This window comes from Hippoglossus hippoglossus, chromosome 21, assembly GCF_009819705.1.
Source record: "Hippoglossus hippoglossus isolate fHipHip1 chromosome 21, fHipHip1.pri, whole genome shotgun sequence".
Classification (NCBI taxonomy): Eukaryota; Metazoa; Chordata; class Actinopteri; order Pleuronectiformes; family Pleuronectidae; genus Hippoglossus; species Hippoglossus hippoglossus.
In genome coordinates, this window is record NC_047171.1 from 10,802,359 (window position 1) to 10,829,960 (window position 27,602).

The 27,602-nt window shown below is 41.6% G+C and overlaps 2 protein-coding genes across 2 annotated transcripts; both read left to right on the plus strand.

The window, feature by feature from the left end:
- Window positions 1-623: 623 nt before the first annotated feature.
- Window positions 624-27,046, plus strand: LOC117754774 (sacsin-like). Its single transcript, XM_034573998.1, has 4 exons — window positions 624-4,777; window positions 6,568-6,573; window positions 25,610-25,616; window positions 27,000-27,046. Exon 1 carries the CDS (start codon window positions 1,152-1,154, stop codon window positions 4,725-4,727), a length of 3,576 nt encoding a protein of 1,191 aa, XP_034429889.1. The 5' UTR covers window positions 624-1,151; the 3' UTR covers window positions 4,728-4,777; window positions 6,568-6,573; window positions 25,610-25,616; window positions 27,000-27,046.
- On the plus strand, window positions 16,281-19,193 carry LOC117754775 (sacsin-like). Its single transcript, XM_034573999.1, has one exon. The coding sequence runs from the start codon at window positions 16,418-16,420 to the stop codon at window positions 19,160-19,162; it is 2,745 nt and encodes a 914-aa protein (XP_034429890.1). The 5' UTR covers window positions 16,281-16,417; the 3' UTR covers window positions 19,163-19,193.
- Window positions 27,047-27,602: the final 556 nt, after the last annotated feature.

The following is a 27,602-nucleotide window of genomic DNA, read 5'->3' on the forward strand; positions in this document are numbered from 1 at the left end:
GAAGCCTCTGGAAAGAAGATGGGCAAAGTCTGAAAAGTGAGTGGAATGAACTATTGAAACAGAGTGTCATTGCTCCACTGTACGCAGATCTCCTTCATTACATCAGCCATAAAATTCCAGAGACAAAAGTGTCAATTAGATCTATGTCTTTTTGCTTCAATCATTCGTACTTGGTTTTTTGGCCAACTGTGTCCAAAGATGTCGACCAGAATTGGCATGAAATGATACACGAGGTGTACAGATCAATCAAGGAAAAAGGCTAAATGTGATTCCTGTGATGAGAAGATCAATGCATGTACTTGCAGGCCGCACATTTATTGAATACTCTTTTGACTGGTGTGACATCAAGAAACTGAGGCAACAAAGGCACTTTACCTGACACATTCAGACGATGAGGAGATGAATCTCATTTTGGAAGATCTGGGAATGAAATTGGTTCCCTTTTCTACTAAAATGCAAGAAGTTTGGAAAGCTTCAAATCTGCCGGTATTAAACTGAAAGACGTGAATCCTTCAACTGTACGGGACTTTCCTGACAGAAAAACCTCTCCATGACCCAAAGCAAACAGATGAAGCATTACCACTGCCCATAAACGTCCACTCTGATCAGTGATGATAAAGATGTTCAAAGCTCTTGGGATTCTGCTTAAAAGATCTCTCGCCGCAAATGGTCACCAAGGACAATGCTAGTTTACTCGATGGGCTTCCACTTCTCCTCACAAGAGATAAAGTTTTGAGAGTGTTCAACTCTAAATCTCCTAAACTGATATCACCATACGACATTTTGTTCTTTGACTACATGGACGAATTTGCGGATTATCCGACCAACAGAGATCACATGACTGTTCTGCAAAGATTTAACCTCGTCGAAAGTCTGACAGTTCCCCTTGCAGCAAAATATCTGAAGCCATTAATTCAGCATCATCTTGATAGCTGTGCTGTTGATTCAGACAGTGGTCTCTATGTCCCAAACCAGACAATGTTGGTGTGGTTGAATTCACTTGGAAATTCTTTGCAAGTCAAATTAAACCTGCAACAGCCAGTGGTGACAAACAAACTCTGACATTCAGTGATGTGAGGCAGCTTTTCAGTGACTGCTACATTCTACCGGTTGTGTGTCCAAGGTTAAACAACAAGTGCTTCTTAAAAACAATGAAAGATATGCCGAGTGTGATTCAGTTTGCCCCAGAAAGATCAGACATCCTCTTCAAACTTGGTTTCATGAAGCTCAACAATACATTCTTCTCCGAGACGCATGTAGATCAACAGATACATTCACTTCTACGCTCTGAGCTTATGAATGTGAGTGATGCAAGCTGTGTGCTGGACCAGGTTTATAACATTAACCACTCAGAGTTTTCCCAGCTCTCCTCTAATGAGAAAAGTGAGCTTCAGAGCTTCCTGCACTCTGGAGTGTCCAAGGCCAAAGACACTCAAGACTTTCAGCGGAAGCTCAGGTCCCTGCCATTATTTGAAACAATATTTGGTGAAAGAGTGAGGATTGATGGACACAAGGAGGTATTTATCCTCAAGAGCGAACAATTGGGGAAGTTTCCGGATTTGTTCCTCCTAACCAACAGCAACACCATTTTTCTCAAATATCTCGAGAACTACCATCTGTCACAGTCACTAAACATCAAAATCCTGACTGATATGGAGTTTTTAATGAAGTTCATTCTCCCTGTTGTACACACACTCAAAGAGAAGCTGGTGCTTCAGTGCTTCAAGCTCTTACTGTCACTGCAACATGATTGCAACTACTGTAAATACAAGGACAAAATCATCTCCTCGATGAAGACGGTCAAATTGATTCGCAATTCCCAAGGCAGTTTGGAGACAGCATCATATTTCTTTGATGATAGCATCGAGCTATACAAGAAAATGTTGCCAGAGGAGAGATTTGTGCCTGAGAGATTTTGGTCTGAGGTTGATGACAGAAATCCACCAAAAAAAATACAAGCAAAAGAGCTGCTCAGAGAACTTGGAATGAAGCATGTGCTGTCAAACGATGAAATAATAAATTTTGCATACCAGTTGGAATCAAAAGCAAAAGAGAACTTTCAGCTTGAAGAGTTGAAAGAGAAATCATCATTCCTCTTTAGAACAGCCTTAACTAAAGTGAGTGTTGACAAAAACAATGAAAAGTTGCTGGAGAGCATAGCCGACATCAAGTTCATTTTTCCCGTGACAATTCAAAAAGAACTGCGCGACTATCACCAACCATTCGTCGCTGAGGGAAGTGCTGTTAAAATCAGAGGCTCTTTGATGGATATCAATCCCAAGGATCAAGAATTGATTTGGTCTTCAATGCCAATCATACATTTACCAGTTTATCAGTCGCCGGAGCTGCTGCGGATGATGAAAAATTCAGGTGCCCATGATCAACCACCTCCACAGTGTGTAACCAGCAACATGAGCAACATCTGTCAGTCTCCCTGTCAAACTGACAAGTTGATTAAAACCCGTGCTATCGTGTTTCGAAGTTCCTACACCTTCCTGCAAGCAAACAGATTTGACAGTCGGCCACTGGCTGGTCTTCCCATTGTATTGGTTGAAAAAGACAAAGAACTTGTGAAGACTGAAGACACGTCTCTTTTCGTCCCCAGTCACAAAGACTTCAGACCATATTTGTACAAAATTCCTTTAGATGATTTAATTTACAAAGAGTTCTTCAAGAAAATAGGTGTAAAGCAAAACCCTACTGCTGTGGAGTATAGTAACGTTCTGGCAGCAATTTATGCCGAAACTTGTGATAAACCACATCTAAACCCAAACCAACTTACCACTGTAAAACGTGCTGTTGAGATGTTGTTTCGGTTAATCAAAGACCAAGGAGTCAAGTCCCTTGTTAATGATGTGAAGTCTTTGTATCTTCCTGCAGTAGATGGTAAATTATACCCCTCATGCACTCTGTACTACAATGACACGACATTTGAGACCAAACGGTTTGAAGAAGCATTGGAGGGTGAGGTCCTGTTGCTTGAGAAACTCAGCGAATGCCATTTGGGGAAAGACACCTATGAGCATCATCGGTTGGTGAAGTTGCTGCCTCCAAACCTTCAGCCAAAAATGCTGTCTCAGGTCACTAAGGAGAAAGTATTGGAATTACACATTGAGCTTTGTGAGCTTGAGACTGACTGTGAATTCAGTGGATGGTTTGATCAACATCTGTCCTCATTTGCATTCAGACATGGACTCATTTGTCTTATCAGAGCGTGGTCTCAAGGAGAAATAATACACGAAGATGCCGCTGAAATGTGCGAGAAGACTTTTGGCAGTATTCAGATCGTCTGCTGCAAAAACCTGGAAACAAAGCTTTGGCTGAATGAACAGCCGCTAGAAAAAACTGCCACTGAAAATGATGTTTTTGTCACACGAGTGCAAGAAGACTGCGTATTTTACCTAAAACACAATGATGACATGGCTATGAAGGTTATAACTGAAGTCGTTATGACACTGACAAAGGAGATTATTGCTCTTTTAGGCAACAGAATTGCACCAGATCACCTCCCAGTCCTTGGACAACTTCTTATGTGTGACAATTTACAAGACGTTCAGAAAACTCTGGCTAAGAATAGGATCCAAGACAGCACTGAAACTAAAAGTTTGTTTTTCACACCACCAGCCCCTGGGACAGAAGTACCAAAGGAATGGCATGACTCCTTAGACATGAACATCCTCAATAACTTTGAGGAGGGGGAATATGTTGGCTACAGCACTGACAACAAGTATATTTATGCAGTTATTGTTGAAGAACTGCCTGGAAACTCTGGGCAGCTTTCACGCAGATACAAAGTCGATATTGGAGAAGAGGAGCCAATTGAAGTCAGTTGTCTCGACATATACCAGATTAAACGGGAAAAGAAAGCAAAACATAGGAGGACTTGCAAATCCACTTCTTGCATGGAGCTGGAGCCACTGGTGGGAGCTGTGCCGCCTCATTCCCAGTCATCATCTACAAGATCCTTACCAGCCTCTGTTGACGAAGCTAAAAGGGAAATTGATCAGTGCTTGGCAGAGATATGGACTCTTCCTGCGGAGGAGAGACATAAAGCCATCAAGCGACTGTACCTCAGGTGGCATCCTGACAAAAATCCTGACCACCAGCTTCTTGCCAATGAGGCATTCAAATACTTGATGAGTCGAGTTGATGAGCTCAGCACAGGCAAAGGCAAAACCGCAGGCTCCTCCTTTTCAAGGGGTCACCAGGATTTCAGAGACTTCTACCAGCAATGGAATCAAGAGGCACGGTATCACCAAAATAATCGACAGAGATCCTCTGGTGGCGGTTTTTGGACCAATAATGGAAATGTCCCTCAGCCGAACAAAGAGGAGGCTCAGCGCTGGTGCAAACAGGCTCGCTGTGATCTCAATGCAGCCAACAAGGACACCGGTGGGGGCAGCACAGAATGGTGTCTGTTCAAAGTCCATCAAGCAGTGGAAAAGTCTCTTACAGCCGCAGAGTATAAAAAGCACGGCCATCCTCCCTCCGGCAGCTCCATCTCAGCCCTTGCCACACGAGTTTCCTGCTACAACCCCCAACTGACAAATCTGCCTCAAATAGTGCAAAATCTGAAGACGCTGGGAGTGGACGCCAAAAAGACTCAGTATCCCAACTGCCATCGGTATCCCCACATTCCAAACGGACAGTTCAAATCTGAGAACGAAATGCAAGCACTGGAGAAAGCGTCTGAGCTTCTCAGTGCAGTTGAGGCGTATGTGAATTAGCAATTCGAGAGTCATGTAATGCTGAGAACACAAATTTAAGTCTTTATGTTATAAATACAATTAGCCATAATATGGTGGTATTTAGACATTAATATGAAACAAAAAAAGTCTCTTTTTGGACTAATTTCACCATATGATTTGTTACTGAAATGTAAAAAACAGGGATTTTGTGCAACGTTTGACGTCTCACCGAGGATCAGTACATTCATTATCATTTATAACTTCTCATTTGGGATCAGTACTGTCACCATACAACTTATGTTATGAAAATGCAGATATCAAATAATTGTTGTTGTGATGTCAACATGTATGAATACTTGCTAATGACCAGTATAATCCCTCTACTACTTTGTTATGTTCTATTAGTGTCAATAACCACTCACTGAGGACCAATATACAGTGATCATTGTGTGACTGTTATTAAAGTTTTAAACATTTATGGCTTCTTTCTGTGGGCCTGTTCATCCACTGTACTTTATGTTCTATTAGTGTTTATAAGTACTCACTGAGAGTGATCGATTTATGTCATGAAAATTCATGTTTCTTTTCAGTTTTGTTAACTTTAATAGCTACTTGCGGAAGACCCAAGTAATCACTGTGCCACTTTGTTTTGAAAATGCAAGTGCAAACGTTTTTCACGTATAATTTTGTCATAAACTTCTGTTACAGTTGAATCACCTTTTTCCTGTTAAAAAATAAATAAATAAATTCAATTCAATAAAGGATGAAAAATGTATTCCTGCTTCATGTTTGTTTTGAAGTCTTCTCACAGGTAATTTAGTGTAAGAAAGTTTTTGACAAACTATTGTGTTTGTGATATAGCTAAATTCTACACAGCATGTGTGTATATGTACAGCACCACGTCCAGTTAAGCGTGTGCTCTGTGTGAATGGGGTGTGCCCAGCATTCTTATTTATTACTTTTATTATTATTCTTACTATATAGAACAAACCTAAGTCATTGCTTTTTTCTTTTAGAACAACAAAAAAAACACTGTTAGCACTGTTGCATCACAGCAAGAGGGTCCCCGGTTTGAATCCCTGACTGGCCGGGGTCTTTCTGAGTGTAGTTTGCATGTTCTCTCCGTGTCTACTTGGGTTTTCTCTGGCTTCCTCCTGCAGTCTAAACACATGCAGGCTTGGGTCAGGTTCACTGGAGACTCTAACGTGTCTGTAGGTGTGGATATGAGTGTGAATGGTTGTTTGTCTCTGTATGTTGGCCCTGTGATGCATTATTCAAGGTTCAGTGTGTAACATTTCAGTGATTTCTATTGGAACAAATTGAATATAAAATAATCTTACTGATGTTTTCACTAGTGTTTTTAGTACTTATAAACTATATTTACATCAGGAGCGGGTCCTCTCTATGTAGGCCGCCAGGTTTTTTACAGTAGCCCAGACTGGACAATCTAAACACCTTTTGAGTTTTATGACAACTGAAGGATACCACAGGTTCTCTGTCATGTTTTGAAGGGGAGGGTGAGGTGAGGGGTATTCAGCTGCAACATGCAACACCACCACTAGATGTCACTAAATTCTACACATTGAACCTTTAAGCACTGCTGATAATAAAACTTAATATTAAATTACTGTCACCTGCAGGCCAATCTGAAACAAGAATCGTCAGTGAACCCAATGTTAAAATTGCTAAAGCACAAGAAGATGTAAATGAAGTCCGCTAACATTGTGTCATTCCAATTTAACTCTGCCCACCTTCAACCAGGGTGGTGGTGGTCCAATCTGCCACAGTACTGAACCAAAATATACTAAAATATAGTTATTGGACAGGATACCTGGAGGCTCAGTCGCCACTGAAGACAAACATTTCAAGTTAAAAGCACTTTTTTATTCATTAGGAAATCATGTTATGAAAATAATGACAACTAACCGTATATCAGACAACTGTATCTTTCCATATGTTAACAACAAAACTTTGCGAGGGAGGGAGTGACATCTCACGGTCACCAGAGCAGAACTCTCTTCTCCTTGTGCTCAGTGTGTGCTCTGTCCCATCCTGGAGGTTCCCACTGTTCTTTCACACTTAAAAAAAAAAAGTCTCTTTCCCATTGTCCACACACGAGGATCCATTTCAAATCATTTTTGTTTGTGAGGGAGACGTTCACGTCCATATCAGATTCAGTCTTTTTGCGTCCCTGTTGTCTCCTCCATCTATTAATAAATATTCCGAAACTTTTTGTTCTACAAAAACAAAAGCTGGAATGAGCAACACATAACACTTACTGCCCCCCCTCTCTCCAACGTCACATTCGAGACAAACAAAGTTTTAGCTCTATCATCTGCGTCTTCAGATGTGAGGCGCGGCCGAAGGTCTTGCCACACTCCGGGCATTTGAACGGACTGAACTTCCTCTCCTTGTTGTGGGAGGTGAGGTGAAGGGTCAGGTGGGTGGAGGAGATGAAGGTTTTGTTGCACAGGCTGCAGATGTGGGGGTCCAGGCGTAAGCGCCGGTGTGGCCGTCGGCCATTGGAGAGGCTGCTGCCCGCCTGGCAGGTCGGACACCTGGACTGGAGTGTCTGCTGCTGGTTGGGAGGGGATGACGTGCTGGTTGAGTCGGGCTCTGGTTGGCTGAAAGTGCATCCACAGTCTGAGCAGTGGCCAGCCTGTTGGTCTTTATCACTGGGTTTATCCAGCATGGTGCTTTCTACAGCCACAGTGGAGGAGCAGGGGTTTCACAGGGACATCTGAAAGATCATAAACACCTATTTAGTTATGATACATACTAATGTAAAGAATAGACATGCACTTCTACAGAGTACACCCACCTCTGCCTATCAGCTCTGTGATTATGAAAACAAACCAGCTAGCATACGGATGTGGGCCACTTCAGGCAACGATGCAGCTCTTCTGGTCTTCTTGTGGCCCAGAAATGGACGAGAGGCTAAAGTGGCCCTCGTGTAAAAATATATTGCAAAACAAATGTGGGTCTTTGTTGGCAAACATGCAGTGATCAGTCGCGGTTCAACTCGTGCATGTACAGTGCACAGCAGGTCTGATTACAGTGGTTGACAATGGCCATAACAGACGATTGATGTCCACATCTGACCAATCCTGATGTGCAACCGACTGTACTAAACAACAAATCAGCTGTGCCGCAGGCCTCGGTGTTCGCCCTGAACAATGAGGTTATTGGAGAACGTGAGTAATGGCGGATAAATAAATGATTTTACATACCGCGTTCATCCTTCTCTAGAAACGAAAACGTGCGTGTGTTGAAAGCAGGTGTCTCTCAAATGCAGTTAAATGTCATAGTGACATAATTTTTTGTCCGATCACATCTTACGTCCTGGCTTTTCCCTGCTGTGAGACACTGCCCCCGGATCTGTGACGAAAACATAATACAAAACAAAACAGGCTGCAGCGTCATCTAGCGAGTGGCGGAGGAACATGTCTACACCACGTGTTTTACTCTTGGACTCTAATATAAAAGATTTTACTGAAGAGTCACGGTGCGTTCACGTGCTGTGGACGCTGTAAAAAACTAAACAAAGAAAAACAAGTGTTGTATTTACGTTTAGAGAATAACATGATATAATCCTAAAAGAGGATAGATGTATTGAAGTGAGTAAAATAGAAACATAATAAAATATAGCACATTAAAAAGACCATCAAGAGCTTAAGATGAACGAGTTAAAGATCAATTAATTGAACTCAAACAAACAAGTCAAAAACGTATGTTTGGCTTAAAATATAGAGTTTGGATCTTGTGAGAGATGGGACAACGGTTTGCAAGTGACAAAAGATTAACCCTTGACAATTTCTTGCAGGAAGTACTTTTTCCGATTACCCGGACCACACGTGATAATAAACACTTGTGTGCACGTGAAGTGATTGTGTGTGCGCGCGCGTGTGTGTGTGCGTGTGTTCATCACACGCGCGCACGCACACAGATGCGAACCTCCTCCCAACAGAGTTAAGTTTCGTTTTCCCTGATGCAGCCAAAACAAATGAACCCTGAATGAAGCATTTCTGATGAAACGGTCTCCGGTTAAGTTTCATTTTGGGTGAACTGGTTCTGACGGAAACGTCTCGTCACGTTGGGGCAGGACATGTTCAGTCTTTATATTCTCATGATGTGACTCCATTCAGTCTGTGAGTGAACATCCCAGCAGCTGCAGACCTGAGACAACCCGTCGACCCACATGTCTGAGGTACCAGTGTTTTTACTGCTGTCACCATGATGGCATTTTATTAGTATATGTTCATATATGTTTGTATTTTTGGTTTATTAATTATTTCGTCCACTTCCTACTTTGATACTTTTGGTGAGCCAGTAAATCAGAATCACACTTCCAGTCGTGTGAAGGCACAGATGTGGATCATCTGAGTTGAGCCCTAAATGAAGTCAATATTTGTAAATTATGTAGTGAGCACCCGTGTATTGTGGAGATGGAAACTAACTGTAAAACCATATAATCCTCTACACTGGATCAGTTTAACCTTATTATTAGTCTTGAGTCCACCTGCTCATGCAAGCAGCAGCAGTTGGTATTTGCATCTACAATATGCAGTGTGAGTCAGCAAAAATGATCTGGACATGGAACAGGAAACTGGGTTGTTGGATCAAACACCTGGATTTCCTGAAGGCACCACTAACCTGCTTGTATCTTGATTTTCATTTCATCAGAAAACAGATCTAGAATCAGTCTGTGTGATGAAAGACTATAAATTTGTTACACTGGCATTCTGGGTCTGAGTATACATGTCTGAACCACACCCTTACTCTTGATATGGCAAACTAATTCAAAATCTAAATACATATTTCGGTAAACTATTAAATGCAGTTCTAACTGATTTCTATGCATTTTCTTTTGTCATGCACATGGTGCCGTTAACACAGGGTTAGAGTTTTTGACACTAACAAGTTGCTGATGTTGCTGCAGAACATTTTTAATTCCAGATGAAACCGTGGAAATAAGGCAGGAATACATAGATCGAAACCTGTTTTGTACGTGTGATTCTTTTTGTCTGCGAGCGTGCAAGGGAGTGGCCATCACTGAAAAACCACAGTGAAGAAATTGTCTGATACTGGGAACTGATTAGCTTTCATCACAGGTTCCGGTTTTCTCAGAAACAAAACAAGGAAACTAAGTCATCACATTCTTTAACTCCCTGATACTTTTAAAAATCATTTTGAAAACACTTCCTTCTGTCCATTGCATATGAAATACAATTTTCCCACACTATAGTAATAAAGAAGGCTAAGTCAAAGCCAAGTACATGACTGGACTGTGTATGGTCAATGTGCAAAAGTGAGGGTGTAGATGAAATGGAAGCCCGGCTGTTGTCTGAAGGCCTCCCTACTGTCTGTCACTGTTAATGACATTGTTATGCATTTATATTGTTGCTGTTAAATGGTGTGTAACATTTGCTTAGGTGTTGCCTTGTTGTTTGTTTCATGTGATGTGGTTTGTGGGGGTGAATTGGGCTGAATTTCAGCCCACTCAAAAAGTTGGTTAATGTTGCCGGATGACGTAACACACTAATTACCACATTCATGATGTCATCGTGTGGAATTGGCATCCTGCCATGTGTCTGAAGATTCGGGTGAATCTCTCCGCCCACTCCCGGTCTCACAGAATAAACATTCAGGCTGAGATTCTTGAACCTTTACATATTTCTCTGATTCTCTTTTCAGACAGCAGGAAATAACCCTGGTCCATTAAGACCACAGATTAACATATTCCAAGATGCTGTTCTTCATCACCACAGTGTCATCTGACAAAATCAGCAAACAAACAAGTCCAAGACAATGACTGTGATTTTAGCTACAATTACTTATTAAAAAATGGCTCATGGAGACAGTTAGCGGAAGATAAGTCACACCATTGACTTTTGATCAGAATGTTTACATGAGCTGCAACCACAATATTCCATTCACATTCCTGTTTACATGTTACAGAGCATAGTCTGACCATAACATAAATAGTTGCTTACTGCCGTACATGTTAATGTTGCAAAATGCAGTGAAAACTTCAATAGGATGTTATGATGTTGATTTAGATGTGTGCATATCTATGTAACACGACTAAGATCGGATGCAGGCCTTCAATTATTGCTTGGTCTGAGTATGACCTTTATTCATTGTCTTAAGCGGGTTAATATCAGAATATTGGTGTCTATGTAACAAAGCCAATGTCAGCTGCCATGCTGTGGGGACAATTAAATGTGATGAAGCTTTGCATTAAAAACGAAAATTCAGTGGCACTGATGTATTAATGATGTGTTTTTTTCTATGAACAGTTTGCTTTGTGAAGTGCTCAGGCCTTAACTAATGAGGAGGATGAGTCAGAAGACAAAGAAAAAAGCTCGGTGAGTTTCACCTGTATCTGTTTATACATTGATGCACTGACCCATTACAGTGAGAGGGACATCACCTTATGTTTCACTTTTGGTAATTTTGAAGCCAGTGAAGGAACATTGTGATGAAATGTCTGAGTTACTAATATCCTCAGAAACATTTGAACTGAAGTTATCCTCAGTGGTCGGCTGTGCGAGGAGGGAGAGCGGGTTGCCCATGAATCAGAAGGTGTCCATGTGTCATTGAGCAAATGACTGAACCCCAAAGTGTGTGAAAGAAAAAGCACAGCATATAGTAGCACTGTATAAATGTGTGTGTGAATGGGTGAAAGAGTGGTCGATAAAAGTAGAAAAGCACTATATAAATACAGTTCATTTACTTAAGCTGCAGGACTAGAATACATAGCTTTGTAAACTGCTAGTTTCTATATGAATCTATTGTTATTGCTCATCATATTAATAATAAATTATTCGAATTCAGATCCGAAACAGGCATTTCATTTCCTTATGTCTACAAGAACAAAGTCATATACAGTATGAATCCAAGGAAACACCAGGGGAAGTCAAGTGGAATACCTGTTATGGCTAAACATAAAAGCAAATATAAAGAATGTGCTTGTATCATTAATTACAGCCTAATATTGTCTTATGATTCTGTTAATAGCTTTATTTTTTGAAAATGTATTTCTAATTTCTTTTTTTGTACCTAATCTTATGTACTCTGACTTGACTTGTCCTAACCCCATTCTTCAAACTCTAAGTACTTTTAGGACGACTCGCCTTGTGTTGATTTGGATTCTAACTCTTTTTCTTTAATCCTGCTGCTTTGTTTAGAACGTCCTTCGGGGCAACAGCTCCACCCTTCATTGACTACCTGAAAGATATTCTAACGTCGATAAACCCAGACGGTGGACAGATTTTGAAGGTTGGTATACAGTCAGTGCTCACTTGTCAAATACTGGTCGTAAAAAAAAGACATGGGAAGATCAAGCTAGGCTAAATGCTAAAGAGGCTCAATCCAACGCTTAAAGTGCTTGGAACAAACTTTTGTGTTCATGGAAACTGTATGAGCGTTACACAGGAGATGTTCCAGTGAGCAGATTGTGACATAACGTTACTGATTTATCAGAACATTTCTCAGGGTCTGGGGAAAAAGATGCCTACGACAGCTAACATTACGCTGCTAGCCTTCATTAAAACATGCAAGTTGTTATATAACGCTCCAGCACCTGCCAAAGGTTTATCATTCCCTATGATGAGGATGTATATCTTTCATAAAGATCGTCATCAGAGTAGGCAAAAGGATTTTGTGGGTCTCTGAAGACACTGTAATAATCCACTACGGGATCCTCTACTTAAGTGATTCTCAACTGGTGGTCGCGGACCCGTTTTCAGTGGGTCGCGGGCCTTTGCCTGGGCAAAAAAAAATGGTAAGAAAAAAAACCTGTGCTTTTATTTTGAAACAGATTTTTTATGCAGCGAAGTGCCGTCAATTCACACTCCTGAACAGTATTTGTTCAGGAGTGTGAATAGAATCAGTTTTGTTGGGTTGTCATAGATTCAGTGAGTGAGTATTCTCAGCTAAAGCTCCATATTTGAGTCTTTTTGAAACAACTTCTCAGTAGTTGGACTTTTTTATTTCATGTTGTGCATGAAAGCACTGTTGGAGTCTGTTAAAAAGGCTGAAGTTACTGAATTGTTATGTAATGTTGTATTACCTTGTGGCCTTAAGGATGCACTTTTTGGTTTTTAATTAAAATGCAGCAAATTGAGTGTAAAAGGGAATATTTCACTCTCTAGCATCGCCACCTGCTGGTCGTTTTGGTTTATCATTAAACTTGTTTTTTTTTGTGTTGGCATACTGTGATATTCTGTACCATCTCAGGTTCAAACTGCACCATCTTTTCATGAAATAAATTTGAGAAGTTGAACATTTTCCTCGATAAGGGGGGATGGTAGACCAGTTGATAACCACTGCTCTACTTAACCTGCTCTGGAGTAAGCTGGCACCATGGTAACTTATGCTGAACTGCCAGCTTACTTACTTCATAAGAAATTAATGAGAGCTGAAAAGTCTGAATTAAACTCAAAGTTACCCTGACAATCGCAAATCCTACTTCGTACTACAGGCCTCCGGTCTGCTAAACTCTGTTCATGGTCATGATCTTTATTTGTCAACAGGAGCTGATTCAAAATGCAGATGATGGTCAAGCCACAGAAGTGGTTTTCATCCACGATGAGAGAAGCTATGGGACTAAGAGCCTGTGGACTGATGAACTGGAAAAATACCAAGGTACCAAATTGATAAATAATTGATAACTTGATGATACAGCTTATTAGTCTACAAGCAAACCTTGGTTCTCATGATCACTTGATAAGAAGTATGATATTTAATAATCATCTTTCTCTGCAGAAGTAAGGCAGCCTCTGCACTGTAATGTATGTAGCTGGCTTACAGTTACATTAGACCACAAAAGATCCCAGGATTACTATAATATTAATTACAGATGTTTTACTCAACAGTTTTAAAATACTGGATCTGACGCGGAAATGAATTGCTTCATGTCTACAGCATTTCTACCTCAGTTTGTGCTGCGGTGGACTTCAAATTAAGCAGTTTGAGAGAAACTGGAGAATATTAATGAACACATGCATGAATTGATGTAATGCCATAAGCACTTTTCTCTGTAACTAACTTTTTAGGGTCCCGCTCTCTATGCATACAACAATGCTGCATTCACTGGTGATGACTGGGAAGCAATTCAGAGGGCAGGGAGGAGTGACAAGCGCAATGAATGACCCAAACAAAGTCGGGAGGTTTGGAATCGGCTTCAACTCTGTCTACCACATAACAGTAAATACATGTGCACTTACCACCCATGTGCATAATAGTCCAAGTATTAGTATTAGAGAACATATGTTGCGAATTAACGGCAAAATATCAATTTCATCTTATTTACAGATGTGCCGAGTATATTCAGCTCAACACACCTTGGCTTGTTGGACCCCCAGAAAAGATATTTGGAGACAGAAATGGAGGTTATCTGTGGTCTTTGGATGATCCAGAACACCAAGACGCTCTGACGTTCATGCATGATCAGTTCCAACCCTTTCGAGATATAGTTTCACTTGTGAGCGAACAAGAGTGGTCAAAAGTCATCATGGAGGATCAAGTGCTTTGACGGCACAATTTTCAGATTCCCTTTGCGCAACGAGACATCAGAAATTTCAGATAATCTGTATGACTCTGACAAGGTGGTTGAGCTTTTCGACAGCTTCATTGCAGATGCGGACCAGAGCCTCCTGTTCCTGAAAAATGTGACTTCTGTGTCACTGATACATATCGACGTACATGGCACTGTGAACACCAGACTTAAGGTGATATCCTCAGTGCCCACGGATGTCGTTTTGAAGTCAGAAGACGAGTCAGTCATTGAGAGTTTAACAAGGTTCAAACTGATCACCCTCCACGCAGACGCCCACAGAGAAACAAAGTGGCTTGTGACAACATGTACCATGAAGGAAGGCATTGTAGAAAATCTAGATGCACTCGCAGAAAAGTTGAAATTTTTGCCTCAAGTTGACTTGGCATTCCCTTGTGGAGAGCGAAGAGACTGCAGTGAAGGTCGACTGAGCTGCTTTCTTCCCCTCCCAAACAATGAGTCCAACAAAACAGGACTCCCAGTTAATGTCAACGCATGCTTTGGTCTCACAGACAACAGAAGACACATCAAGTGGCAAGAGGAAGACCAGAGACATGATGAACATGCCATGTGGAATGAACTGCTGATGAAGGAGGTGCTCCCACACGCATACCTCACGATCATTCAAGATGCTATCAAACTTGCCCAGCAGTCTGTTCTGCCTGTCTGTTCTGTGTACGATTTGTGGCCAGATATTGCCAAGATACAGCACAAAGAAAAATGGTGTGCCGTTGGTCTGGATGTTCTCAGTCACTTGTTCTTACAGGATGTGCCTCTCCTCTCTCTTGCAAAAGATGAGCGAAAATTCATCACCCTATCAGAAGCTGTGTTCCCCTGTAATGGTCCAACAAGCTCTGAAATACTGGCTGCCATTAAAAACACTTTGGTTTCCTGTGGAGAAAATCTTGTCACATTACCAGCACCTGTTGCAAGAGCCATACGTGAGGCCTGTCCTGTCAGCAGCCTGAAGTATGTGACGCCAGCTTTCTTGAGGGACATTCTCCGCAGCTTTGGTGCGCATAACATCCCTAAAGACGACAAACTATGTCTTTTGGAGTTTATATTGAGTGATGGAAAATACAGAGAACTTGAGGGTCTTCAGCTGCTACCACTCAATGATGGCTCTTTCAGATCTTTCACAGACAGAGAGGAGGACACTGCTTTAATTGACAGCGATGAATTTCCCAGGTAAAATATATTTATAATAAAATATTATTCATATAAATCAAATGAACACCATGAGACAAACACCCACAATCTTGATAGAGGAAGATGGAATTGCAAAATTTGGGTTTGGGCCTCAAAATCACAATGTATTATTCTATTGTCGTCCAACTGCATCTGTCATGTAACTACTTTGGTCGTGTTATGATGAGTGATTAACGTAATGGTAGTTTGATTAGATGAAGATGGATAATAACCCTGAGATTGCAGGACCCTCACACAAAAGTGCACCAAAAAAGAAAACATGACTTGAAAATCAACCTCAGCCATTAGATTGAATCTAGACTGATAGAAACGTGCTATCTTTTGTGCAGAGCCTTGCTGCCATGCTGCAAACACCTCTTCATCCCTGATGATCTCAGTCCAGCCTGCATTACCCAACTGAATGAACTGGCCAGAAAAGGTATGGATGTGATTTTATTAACAGTGATTTAAAGTGAATTGTATCTGTAATTTGCATGTTGTTTCACTACATCAACATATATTATACATATATTGTTCTAAAAATCTGTGTTTCAGATTTCTACAAAGTCATCAACATTGACGCAGACCAGTGGCTGACTACACAAGGAGGTTTTTTGCCACCAGACTGGAAGCAGACCAGGACGGGGCTTGTTACCTGGAACAATCGGCTGCAGTCAACATCCACCTTTAGAATGGCTCCAAGAATTCTGGAAATTTCTCAACACTCACTTTCAAAGAGTTAAGTCCAATTCACTGAATACCATTAATACCTATCAGCCCATGTCTGTCAGTCAGGTTGTGTCACTAGCACAACTACAAACAGAGCACAACCCTCATCTTTCAGAAAAGCAAAAACAGTAGCTTGCCAGATGAAATAGCTCAGTTGTTGAGCAAAGCCGGTGGCACAGTGGTGAGAGGAAACGAATGGCTCCAGCACGTAGACTTAGACTCTTATGTGCTGTGCCCATCTCCGAGGAGCGTCATGAAAGTATTGGTGAATTTAGACCCTCAGAATCTCATTGGAGAACTCATGACGGCCTCTCACAGAGCACGAGAAGAGCTGAAAGATTATCTCTCTCGTCTGGATTCTCTCTCAAGGAGTGAGAATGATTTACTCTCAAAGTTACCTCTCTTTCAAACCATGAGAGGAGTGTGTTCGGCAGCTCAATCAAAGAAGGCTGTTCTTCTGACATCTGGTCTAACAGTACCAACAGAGCTCCCAATGCCTGATTCAGTTGTGCAGTGTGCTACTGAGGCTGATCGCAGATTGTTACAGCTGCTCAAAATTAGTCCCTTGAACACAGCCGAAGCAGTCCTTCTCCTCATTGACTGTATTGAGAAGAGAACTTGCAGCAAAGAAGACACAGAGAAAATCATGACTTGGATTTTACAGAATGGTAATACCCTTTTCTCTCAGAATAAGACCTTGAGACAAAGATGTAAGGACTTGAGCTTCATTGAAGTGAACGGACAGCTGAAAAAGGCCTCAAACTTTTTGGATCCAAGAATCAAAACTTTCCCAGTCATTTTTGAGTCAAATCTCTTCCCCCCACATCTGTACACTGACACATCACAAATGCTTGAAAGCCTAACAGATCTTGGATTGCTGAATAAAGAAGCAGATGTGTCACCTCAGCATTTGTTGAATGCCGCCACACTGATTGACAAAATGCATGTTTCCTCTCAAACTGAGGCTGAGAAAAGAGCTCAGGTGCTCTTAAAAATGTTGGATGGCAATAATCTGCTGTCAAAGTTTTCACATGAGCAGCTTCAAAGCTTTAAAATGCTCAAATGGATCCCATGTAATCAACCTGGTAATGACAAATCTCAGAAAATGTGTTTCTTCTGCCCAAATGAAGTAAGACATTCTGATTTCAAGGACATTGTTGGACATGTAATGCCTCTACTGGGAAATGTCACTGACAGAGTAAGCAACAAACTTGGTCTCAAATGTCGACCCCCACAAGAAAAGGTGATGGACAATTTATCGGTCCTGACATCAAAGGTCCAGAAAATGGTTGATCCTGACAGAGATGTGGATTTCAAAATGGAGCTGCATAGCATTTACAGACACATGCAAGATCACATCTCTGAATTTGCGACAATGATAAAGGGGGACACACGCTGGCTGTGGAGCCACAACCAGTTTGTTTCACCAAAGGATCTGGTTCTTGACTACCCACCTAATCTAGACCTGAGCTCTTACATTGGAAAGGTGCCCGATGAATTCCTGTCATACAAGAAGTTGCTCAAGGAATCAGGCCTGAGAACGCTGATTTCAGATGAAGAAATCATTTGCATTCTGCATTCTATCCAGCAAAATATTGAAGGAAGGCAACAGCCATGTGCAAGTTCCTCTGAGGTAGAAGTGTCAATAGAAATTCTTAACTGGCTTTGGAGAGAGAAGAAGGCTGTTAAGGATGACATCCCAGTGCCAGTCATCTTAGAGGGTGAACAATACACACTGAAACCAGGGTCGACAGCAGTCTTCTGTGATGTCAGCAAAAATGGGTTGAAAGATCTTAAGTGCAGCCAGGAGGAAATTCATGTTGTGCATGAGGAAATCACAAAAGCAACAGCTGAATGGTTGAACATTCAATTTCTCAGTACCTTTAACCTCAATCCAGAGTTAGTGGGAATAGAGCAGTGTGGGCAATCTGAGCCAATAACAACAAGGATTAAAAACATTCTTAAAGAATACGATGAAGAAAGTGATGTATTCAAAGAGCTAATCCAGAATGCAGAAGATGCTGGAGCAGAGGTCTGCAAATTCCTGGTGGATTTCAGAGTGCACAAAGATCCCCCTGAAAGTCTCATTGACCCTGACATGGCTCTTTGTCAAGGACCTTGTCTTTGGGCATTTAATAATGAGCAGTTCACAGCTGAGGACTGGGAAAATATTGTCAGAGTTGGCTCTGCTTCGAAAGAAACCAAAGTGGAAAAAATTGGAAAGTTTGGACTTGGATTCAATACTGTGTATCATGTGACAGATGTTCCCTCCATCCTGAGTGGCAACAGTCTTCTCATTCTTGATCCAAATGTAACTCATCTTAAAAAGCACATCAAGCATAAAACAAATCCTGGAATCAAGCTTGATCTCTCTAATCAGCAACTTTTTCGTTGGTTTCCTGGTCAGTTTGGACCATATGAACACATTTTTGATTGCAATTTCAGCAAACAAAGTCCTCCTGAACCCTATTCAGGCACTCTGATCAAACTACCTTTTCGAACTGAAGAAGAAGCTCTCCAGTCAGAAATAAGCACAACGGTGTATCACAAACACAATATCCTCACTTTTCAACAGCACTTAACTACGAATTCACAAACTCACCTGCTTTTTCTGAAGAAAGTCAATGCATTAACTCTACAAAGGATCTCCAGCAATGCATCAACTCCACCAAGAGATGATGAAATAGAAGCCGTTCTAACTGTCTCCAAAACCGTTGTGAGTGCAGTGAGGATTCCTGATGAATCCTTTGTGTCGAAGCAGGATCAGGCTGAGAAATCACTGTTGAAGCTTGATGGAAAATGTAAAGAGGTCATTGACTCCACCACAGTCAGTGTTGTCCAAATCACCAGTCAGCAGTCTGGAGTGACTGAAGTCCAGTCCTGGCTCCTGTACAACTGCTTTGGAACAGATAAGTCTTTAAAAATGGCCCTTGAAAAAAAACAAAGCAGCCCAGTTCTCTTTGCCCATAGGGGGGGTTGCTGTGCCTTTGCAAAATAATCCCAAATCCGGGAAACTGGCCTCATCACAAACAGATCTTGTTGGACAGGCATTTTGCTTCCTTCCTCTTTCCATTCACACAGGTCTTCCAGTTAATGTAAATGGTACATTTGCTGTAACAAGCAACCGGAAAGGTCTGTGGGAGAGTGGGGTGAAAAATGACTGGAACAAAGCTCTTCTACAGGATCCTGTAGTGACGGCATATGTCATGACACTTTTGACACTGAAAATGTCTGAAATCAACCAACTGGAAGATTACTGTTATCACACCTTCTGGCCTGATAGAGAGAAAGTGAGTGAAACTTTCAAGCCTTTGGTAGATGCGTTTTACTCCACCATTGCCCAGAACAACAATGGTCCAGAGCTCTTTAGTGATGGAGAACATTGGTGCTCAATGGACACTGCCATATTTCTACATGAGAGCATTGAAGAGGAAAAGGACATCAGTGAACTTGTCAAACAGCTGTGCAAGAAATATCTAAAACCACCCAACATTGTTGTTCCTCTTCCACTGTGGCTGAAAAATAGCTTCAAACAGGCAGGCCTGGAAAAGGTTGTACAGAACAGAACATGGAACTGGGAAAGGTTTTACCAAGAAGTAGTGTTTAACAACCTTGGTACCATCGACCCTGTGAGCAGAGATACGCTTTTACTGCATGCTATCGATCTTCAAGTCAAAGGGATTGACAATCGACTCATCAGCGAACCATGCATTCCCACAACAGATGGACAGCTGCAGTATATCAACAAACTTGTGAATCCATCAGGGAAAGCTGCCTGTCTTTTTGAAGCAGAAGAGGGGCGCTTGCTTGGTGGGACAAAAAATGACTTTTGCTCCCCCAAAAGGATCAAGCGCTTGTTGGAACTTGGAATGGCAAGTGACGATCTCCCACTGGAAGAAATCACAGAAAAAGCAGGCACAATCCCCCAAACCTGGAGCACTGACAGAAAGAAAGCATATGAGAGGTTGAGATGCCTTCTTACACTTATGAAACATCACATGTATGAGGAAGACTCCCCCCAATGGGTAACACTGAGGAAGACGGAATTTCTTCCAGCATTTTCCCCTGGTGACATGAAGATGAAAAGAAATGCAACACTCAGAAGGCCCACTGATGTGTTTAGTGACAAATGCAGACTTCTTGTGAACATGACACAACCTGTGCTGGATCATATCAATCTGATTATACACAACACTGATCCGCTCCTACAAATCTTAGGAGTTCATGACAGTCCAAGTCCTGAGACAGTGCTTCAGCAGCTGGAAGAAATGTCGAAGCAGTCTCAATCCACTGACAAACCTATGCTGCACGAAATAGCACATGAGTGCTATAAGTTTCTAAACCAGGCGCTCAGTGAGTCTGAGAACTCCACTATAATCTCACAGAGGGCAAATTCATTCCCTTTCATACTTGTAGGCAGTACATTTATAAATGTGAACTGTGTAGCTGAAAACGAGCAGTTTGAAGCAAAACCGTACCTGCATGTACTTCCACCTGGCTTCAAAAGTTTCACAAAACTCTGGAAATGTGTAGGTGTTGAGGAAAAATACACAATCAGTCAGTTTGAAACTGTGCTCCAGAACTTGCAGTGTCAACATGGAAACAAGCCCCTGCCAAAGAGTGATCTGTCAATGTGCCTCACAATTTTAAACAAAGGGATATTTGAGGCAAAAGAGAAAGCAACAGTTGACTGCCTGATACCCAATGAACATGGAGTTTTGCAACCTGCAAGTGAGCTGTTTTACGATGACAGCCCATGGATGCCAGTGGCTACTGGTGTCACATTAAGCCACAAGAATATCGCACGTGCTATGGCTCTGCACTTTGGAATAAAAACAACTAGGCATCATACTCTGCAAAGCCACGTAGCTGACATTTCACCATTTGCATTTCAGTTTGAGCAGCAGGAGGAACTGACAGTTCGAATCAAAAACATAATTTCAGCCTATCCGTCAAAAAAGGATATCCTTAAAGAGCTAATCCAAAATGCTGATGATGCAGAGGCAACAGAAATCCACTTTGTGTGGGACAAACGACAGCATGGCAAAGAAAAAACTTTTGGGAAGAAATGGAACCATCTGCAAGGTCCAGCACTGTGTGTATTCAACAACAAAGTGTTTTCTGATGCTGACCTGACTGGAATTCAACACCTGGGAGAAGGAGGGAAGCACAACACTCCAGGAAAGACAGGAAAATATGGTGTTGGATTCAACTCTGTTTACCATTTGACTGACTGCCCCTCAATCCTCACTGGAGATCAATTACTGTGCATTTCTGATCCCAATAAAAAATACATTGAAGGTTCTTCAGACAAACCACTTTCTGGCATTGGCTATAAACTAGCTGATGAATTCAAGAACATGTACGTGGACGTCTACAAATCCTTTCTTCCAGACAACTTCCCTCTCAAAGACGGCACCATGTTCAGATTACCTCTGAGGATTGGTACCATGGCAAACAGCTCTAACATATCAAAGCAGGGAGTCACTGACGGTGACATGAGACAACTGTGCTCTGCTCTCTCCGAAGATCCTGAAGGATTAATTCTGTTTCTGAAAAACATCTGCAAAATCGAAGTCCATGAAATCAATGAGCCTTCAGGAAAACTCACAACACTCTATGTGGTTGAAAAACGTCTACAACAGAAAAGCAGAGATGAAAAGGATGCTTTTTTAAAACTTCAACAAGAAGCACTTCAATCTGACAAAGTAGCATCACCGCACAATGCGATTTATGAAACCATAATTTCAACCTCGAGTAAAAGACAAAGTAAGTGGATCGTTGCAGAGCAGTTTGGCTCATTCAAAAACAGAGATGGAAGGGAAACAATATCAGAGAAACTTCCCCAAGCAGCAATAGCAGCACGTGTGAGCTTAAAGGATGAAATTAAGGCTCGTGGTTGTTTGGATTTTCAAGGCGAAGCATTTTGTTCACTTCCTTTGCCTGGGACGACAGGACTTCCAGTGCACATCAACGCAAACTTTGAGGTAGATTCTTCCAGGAGAAGCCTCTGGAAAGAAGATGGGCAAAGTCTGAAAAGTGAGTGGAATGAACTATTGAAACAGAGTGTCATTGCTCCACTGTACGCAGATCTCCTTCATTACATCAGCCATAAAATTCCAGAGACAAAAGTGTCAATTAGATCTATGTCTTTTTGCTTCAATCATTCGTACTTGGTTTTTTGGCCAACTGTGTCCAAAGATGTCGACCAGAATTGGCATGAAATGATACACGAGGTGTACAGATCAATCAAGGAAAAAGGCCTAAATGTGATTCCTGTGATGAGAAGATCAATGCATGTACTTGCAGGCCGCACATTTATTGAATACTCTTTTGACTGGTGTGACATCAGAGAAACTGAGGCAACAAAGGCACTTTACCTGACACATTCAGACGATGAGGAGATGAATCTCATTTTGGAAGATCTGGGAATGAAATTGGTTCCCTTTTCTACTAAAATGCAAGAAGTTTGGAAAAGCTTCAAATCTGCCGGTATTAAACTGAAAGACGTGAATCCTTCAACTGTACGGACTTTCCTGACAGAAAAACCTCTCCATGACCCAAAGCAAACAGATGAAGCATTACCACTGCCCATAACGTCCACTCTGATCAGTGATGATAAAAGATGTTCAAAGCTCTTGGGATTCTGCTTAAAAGATCTCTCGCCGCAAATGGTCACCAAGGACAATGCTAGTTTACTCGATGGGCTTCCACTTCTCCTCACAAGAGATAAAGTTTTGAGAGTGTTCAACTCTAAATCTCCTAAACTGATATCACCATACGACATTTTGTTCTTTGACTACATGGACGAATTTGCGGATTATCCGACCAACAGAGATCACATGACTGTTCTGCAAAGATTTAACCTCGTCGAAAGTCTGACAGTTCCCCTTGCAGCAAAATATCTGAAGCCATTAATTCAGCATCATCTTGATAGCTGTGCTGTTGATTCAGACAGTGGTCTCTATGTCCCAAACCAGACAATGTTGGTGTGGTTGAATTCACTTTGGAAATTCTTTGCAAGTCAAATTAAACCTGCAACAGCCAGTGGTGACGAACCAACTCTGACATTCAGTGATGTGAGGCAGCTTTTCAGTGACTGCTACATTCTACCGGTTGTGTGTCCAAGGTTAAACAACAAGTGCTTCTTAAAAACAATGAAAGATATGCCGAGTGTGATTCAGTTTGCCCCAGAAAGATCAGTCATCCTCTTCAAACTTGGTTTCATGAAGCTCAACCATACATTCTTCTCCGAGACGCATGTAGATCAACAGATACATTCACTTCTACGCTCTGAGCTTATGGATGTGAATGATGCAAGCTGTGTGCTAGACCAGGTTTATAACATTAACCACTCAGAGTTTTCCCAGCTCTCCTCTAATGAGAAAAGTGAGCTTCAGAGCTTCCTGCACTCTGGAGTGTCCAAGGCCAAAGACACTCAAGACTTTCAGCGGAAGCTCAGGTCCCTGCCATTATTTGAAGCAATATTTGATGAAAGAGTGAGGATTGATGGACACAAGGAGGTATTTATCCTCGACAGCGAACAATTGGAGAAGTTTCCGGATTTGTTCCTCCTAACCAACAGCAACACCATTTTTCTCAAATATCTCGAGAACTACCATCTGTCACAGTCACTAAACATCAAAATCCTGACTGATATGGAGTTTTTAATGAAGTTCATTCTCCCTGTTGTACACACACTCAAAGAGAAGCTGGCGCTTCAGTGCTTCAAGCTCTTACTGTCACTGCAACATGATTGCAATTACTGTAAATACAAGGACAAAATCATCTCCTCGATGAAGACGGTCAAATTGATTAGCAATTCCCAAGGCAGTTTGGAGACAGCATCATATTTCTTTGATGATAGCATCGAGCTATACAAGAAAATGTTGCCAGAGGAGAGATTTGTGCCTGAGAGATTTTGGTCTGAGGTTGATGACAGAAATCCACCAAAAAAAATACAAGCAAAAGAGCTGCTCAGAGAACTTGGAATGAAGCATGTGCTGTCAAATGATGAAATAATAGATTTTGCATACCACTTGGAATCAGAAGCAAAAGAGAACTTTCAGCTTGAAGAGTTGAAAGAGAAATCATCATTACTCTTTAGAACAGCCTTAACTAAAGTGAGTGATGACAAAAACAATAAAAAGTTGCTGGAGAGCATAGCCGACATCAAGTTTATTTTTCCCGTGACAATTCAAAAAGAACTGCGCGACTATCACCAACCATTCGTCGCTGAGGGAAGTGCTGTTAAAATCAGAGGCTCTTTGATGGAAATCAATCCCAAGCATCAAGAATTGATTTGGTCTTCAATGCCAATCATACATTTACCAGTTTATCAGTCGCTGGAGCTGCTGCAGATGATGAACAAAGCAGGTGCCCATGATCAACCACCTCCACAGTGTGTAACCAGCAACATAAGCAACATCTGTCAGTCTCCCTGTCAAACTGACAAGTTGATTAAAACCCGTGCTATTGTGTTTCGAAGTTCCTACACCTTCCTGCAAGCAAACAGATTTGACAGTCGGCCACTGGCTGGTCTTCCCATTGTATTGGTTGAAAAAGACAAAGAACTTGTGAAGACTGATGATACGTCTCTTTTCTTCCCCTGTCAGAGAGACTTCAGACCATATTTGTACAAAATTCCTTTAGTTGATTTAATTTACAAAGAGTTCTTCAAGAAAATAGGTGTAAAGCAAAACCCTACAGCTGTGGAGTATAGTAACATTCTGGCAGCAATTTATGCCGAAACTTGTGATAAACCACATCTAAACCCAAACCAACTTGACATTGTAAAACGTGCTGTTGAGATGTTGTTTGGGTTAATCAAAGACCAAGGAGTCAAGTCCCTTGTTAAAGATGTGAAGTCTTTGTATCTCCCTGCAGTAGATGGTAAATTATACCCCTCATGCACTCTGTACTACAATGACACGACATTTGAGACCAAACGGTTTGAAGAAGCATTGGAGGGTGAGGTCCTGTTGCTTGAGAAACTCAGCGAATGCCATTTGGGGAAAGACACCTATGAGCATCATCGGTTGGTGAAGTTGCTGCCTCCAAACCTTCAGCCAAAAATGCTGTCTCAGGTCACTAAGGAGAAAGTAGTGGAATCACACATTGAGCTTTGTGAGCTTGAGACTGACTGTGAATTCAGTGGATGGTTTGAACAACATCTGTCCTCATTTGCATTCAGACATGGACTCATTTGTCTTATCAGAGCGTGGTCTCAAGGAGAAATAAAACACGAAGATGCCGCTGAAATGTGCGAGAAGACTTTTGGCAGTATTCAGATCGTCTGCTGCAAAAACCTGGAAACAAAGCTTTGGCTGAATGAACAGCCGCTAGAAAAAACCGCCACAGAAAAGTATGTTTGTGTCACACGAGTGCAAGAAGACTGCGTATTTTACCTAAAACACAATGATGACATGGCTGTGAAGGTTATAACTAAAGTCGTTATGACACTGACAAAGGAGATTATTGCTCTTTTAGGCAACAGTATTGCACCAGATCACCTCCTAGTCTTTGTAGAACTTCTTATGTGTGACAGTTTACAAGACGTTCAGGAAACTCTGGCTAATAATAAGATCCGAGAGAGCACTGAAACTAAAAGTTTGCTTTTCACACCACCAGCCCCTGGGACAGAAGTACCAAAGGAATGGCATGACTCCTTAGACATGAACATCCTCAATAACTTTGAGGAGGGGGAATATGTTGGCTACAGCACTGACAACAAGTATATTTATGCAGTTATTGTTGAAGAACTGCCTGGAAACTCTGGGCAGCTTTCACGCAGATACAAAGTTGATATTGGAGAAGAGGAGCCAATTGAAGTCAGTTGTCTCGACATATACCAGATTAAACGGGAAAAGAAAGCAAAACATAGGAGGACTTGCAAATCCACTTCTTGCATGGAGCTGGAGCCACTGGCGGGAGCTGTGCCGCCTCATTCCCAGTCATCATCTACAAGATCCTTACCAGCCTCTGTTGACGAAGCTAAAAGGGAAATTGATCAGTGCTTGGCAGAGATATGGACTCTTCCTGCGGAGGAGAGGCATAAAGCCATCAAGCGACTGTACCTCAGGTGGCATCCTGACAAAAATCCTGACCACCAGCTTCTTGCCAATGAGGCATTCAAATACTTGATGAGTCGAGTTGATGAGCTCAGCACAGGCAAAGGCAAAACCGCAGGCTCCTCCTTTTCAAGGGGTCACCAGGATTTCAGAGACTTCTACCAGCAATGGAATCAAGAGGCACGGTATCACCAAAATAATCGACAGAGATCCTCTGGTGGCGGTTTTTGGACCAATAATGGAAATGTCCCTCAGCCGAACAAAGAGGAGGCTCAGCGCTGGTGCAAACAGGCTCGCTGTGATCTCAATGCAGCCAACAAGGACACCGGTGGGGGCAGCACAGAATGGTGTCTGTTCAAAGTCCATCAAGCAGTGGAAAAGTCTCTTACAGCCGCAGAGTATAAAAAGCACGGCCATCCTCCCTCCGGCAGCTCCATCTCAGCCCTTGCCACACAAGTTTCCTGCTACAACCCCCAACTGACAAATCTGCCTCAAATAGTGCAAAATCTGAAGACGCTGGGAGTGGACGCCAAAAAGACTCAGTATCCCAACTGCCATCGGTATCCCCACATTCCAAACGGACAGTTCAAATCTGAGAACGAAATGCAAGCACTGGAGAAAGCGTCTGAGCTTCTCAGTGCAGTTGAGGCGTATGTGAATTAGCAATTCAAGATTCAAGTAATGCTGAGAACACAAATTTAAGTCTTTATGTTATGAATACAATTAGCCATTGTATTTAGACATTAATATATTTTTAAAAAAAAGTCTCTTTTTGGACTAATTTCACCATAAGACTTGTTACTGAAATGTAAGAAACAGGGATTTTGTGCACAGTTGTAAACGTTTGACGTCTCACAGAGGATCAGTACATTCATTATCAGTTATAACTTCTCATTTGGGATCAGTACTGTCACCATACAACTTATGTTATGAAAATGCAGATATCAAATAATTGTTGTTGTGATGTCAACATGTATGAATACTTGCTAAGGACCAGTATAATCCCTCTACTACTTTGTTATGTTCTATTAGTGTCAATAACCACTCACTGAGGACCAATATACAGTGATCATTGTGTGACTGTTATGAAAGTTTTAAACATTGATGGCTTCTTTCTGTGAGCCTGTTCATCCACTGTACTTTATGTTCTATTCGTGTTAATAAGTACTCACTGAGAGTGATCGATTTATGTCATGAAAATACATGTTCCTTTTCAGTTTTGTTAACTTTAATAGCTACTTGCGGAAGACCCAAGTAATCACTGTGCCACTTTGTTTTGAAGTGCAAAAGTTTTTCACATATAATTTTGTCATTAACTCCTTTCTGTTACAGTTGAATCATCGTTTTCCTGTTCAAAAAAATAAATAA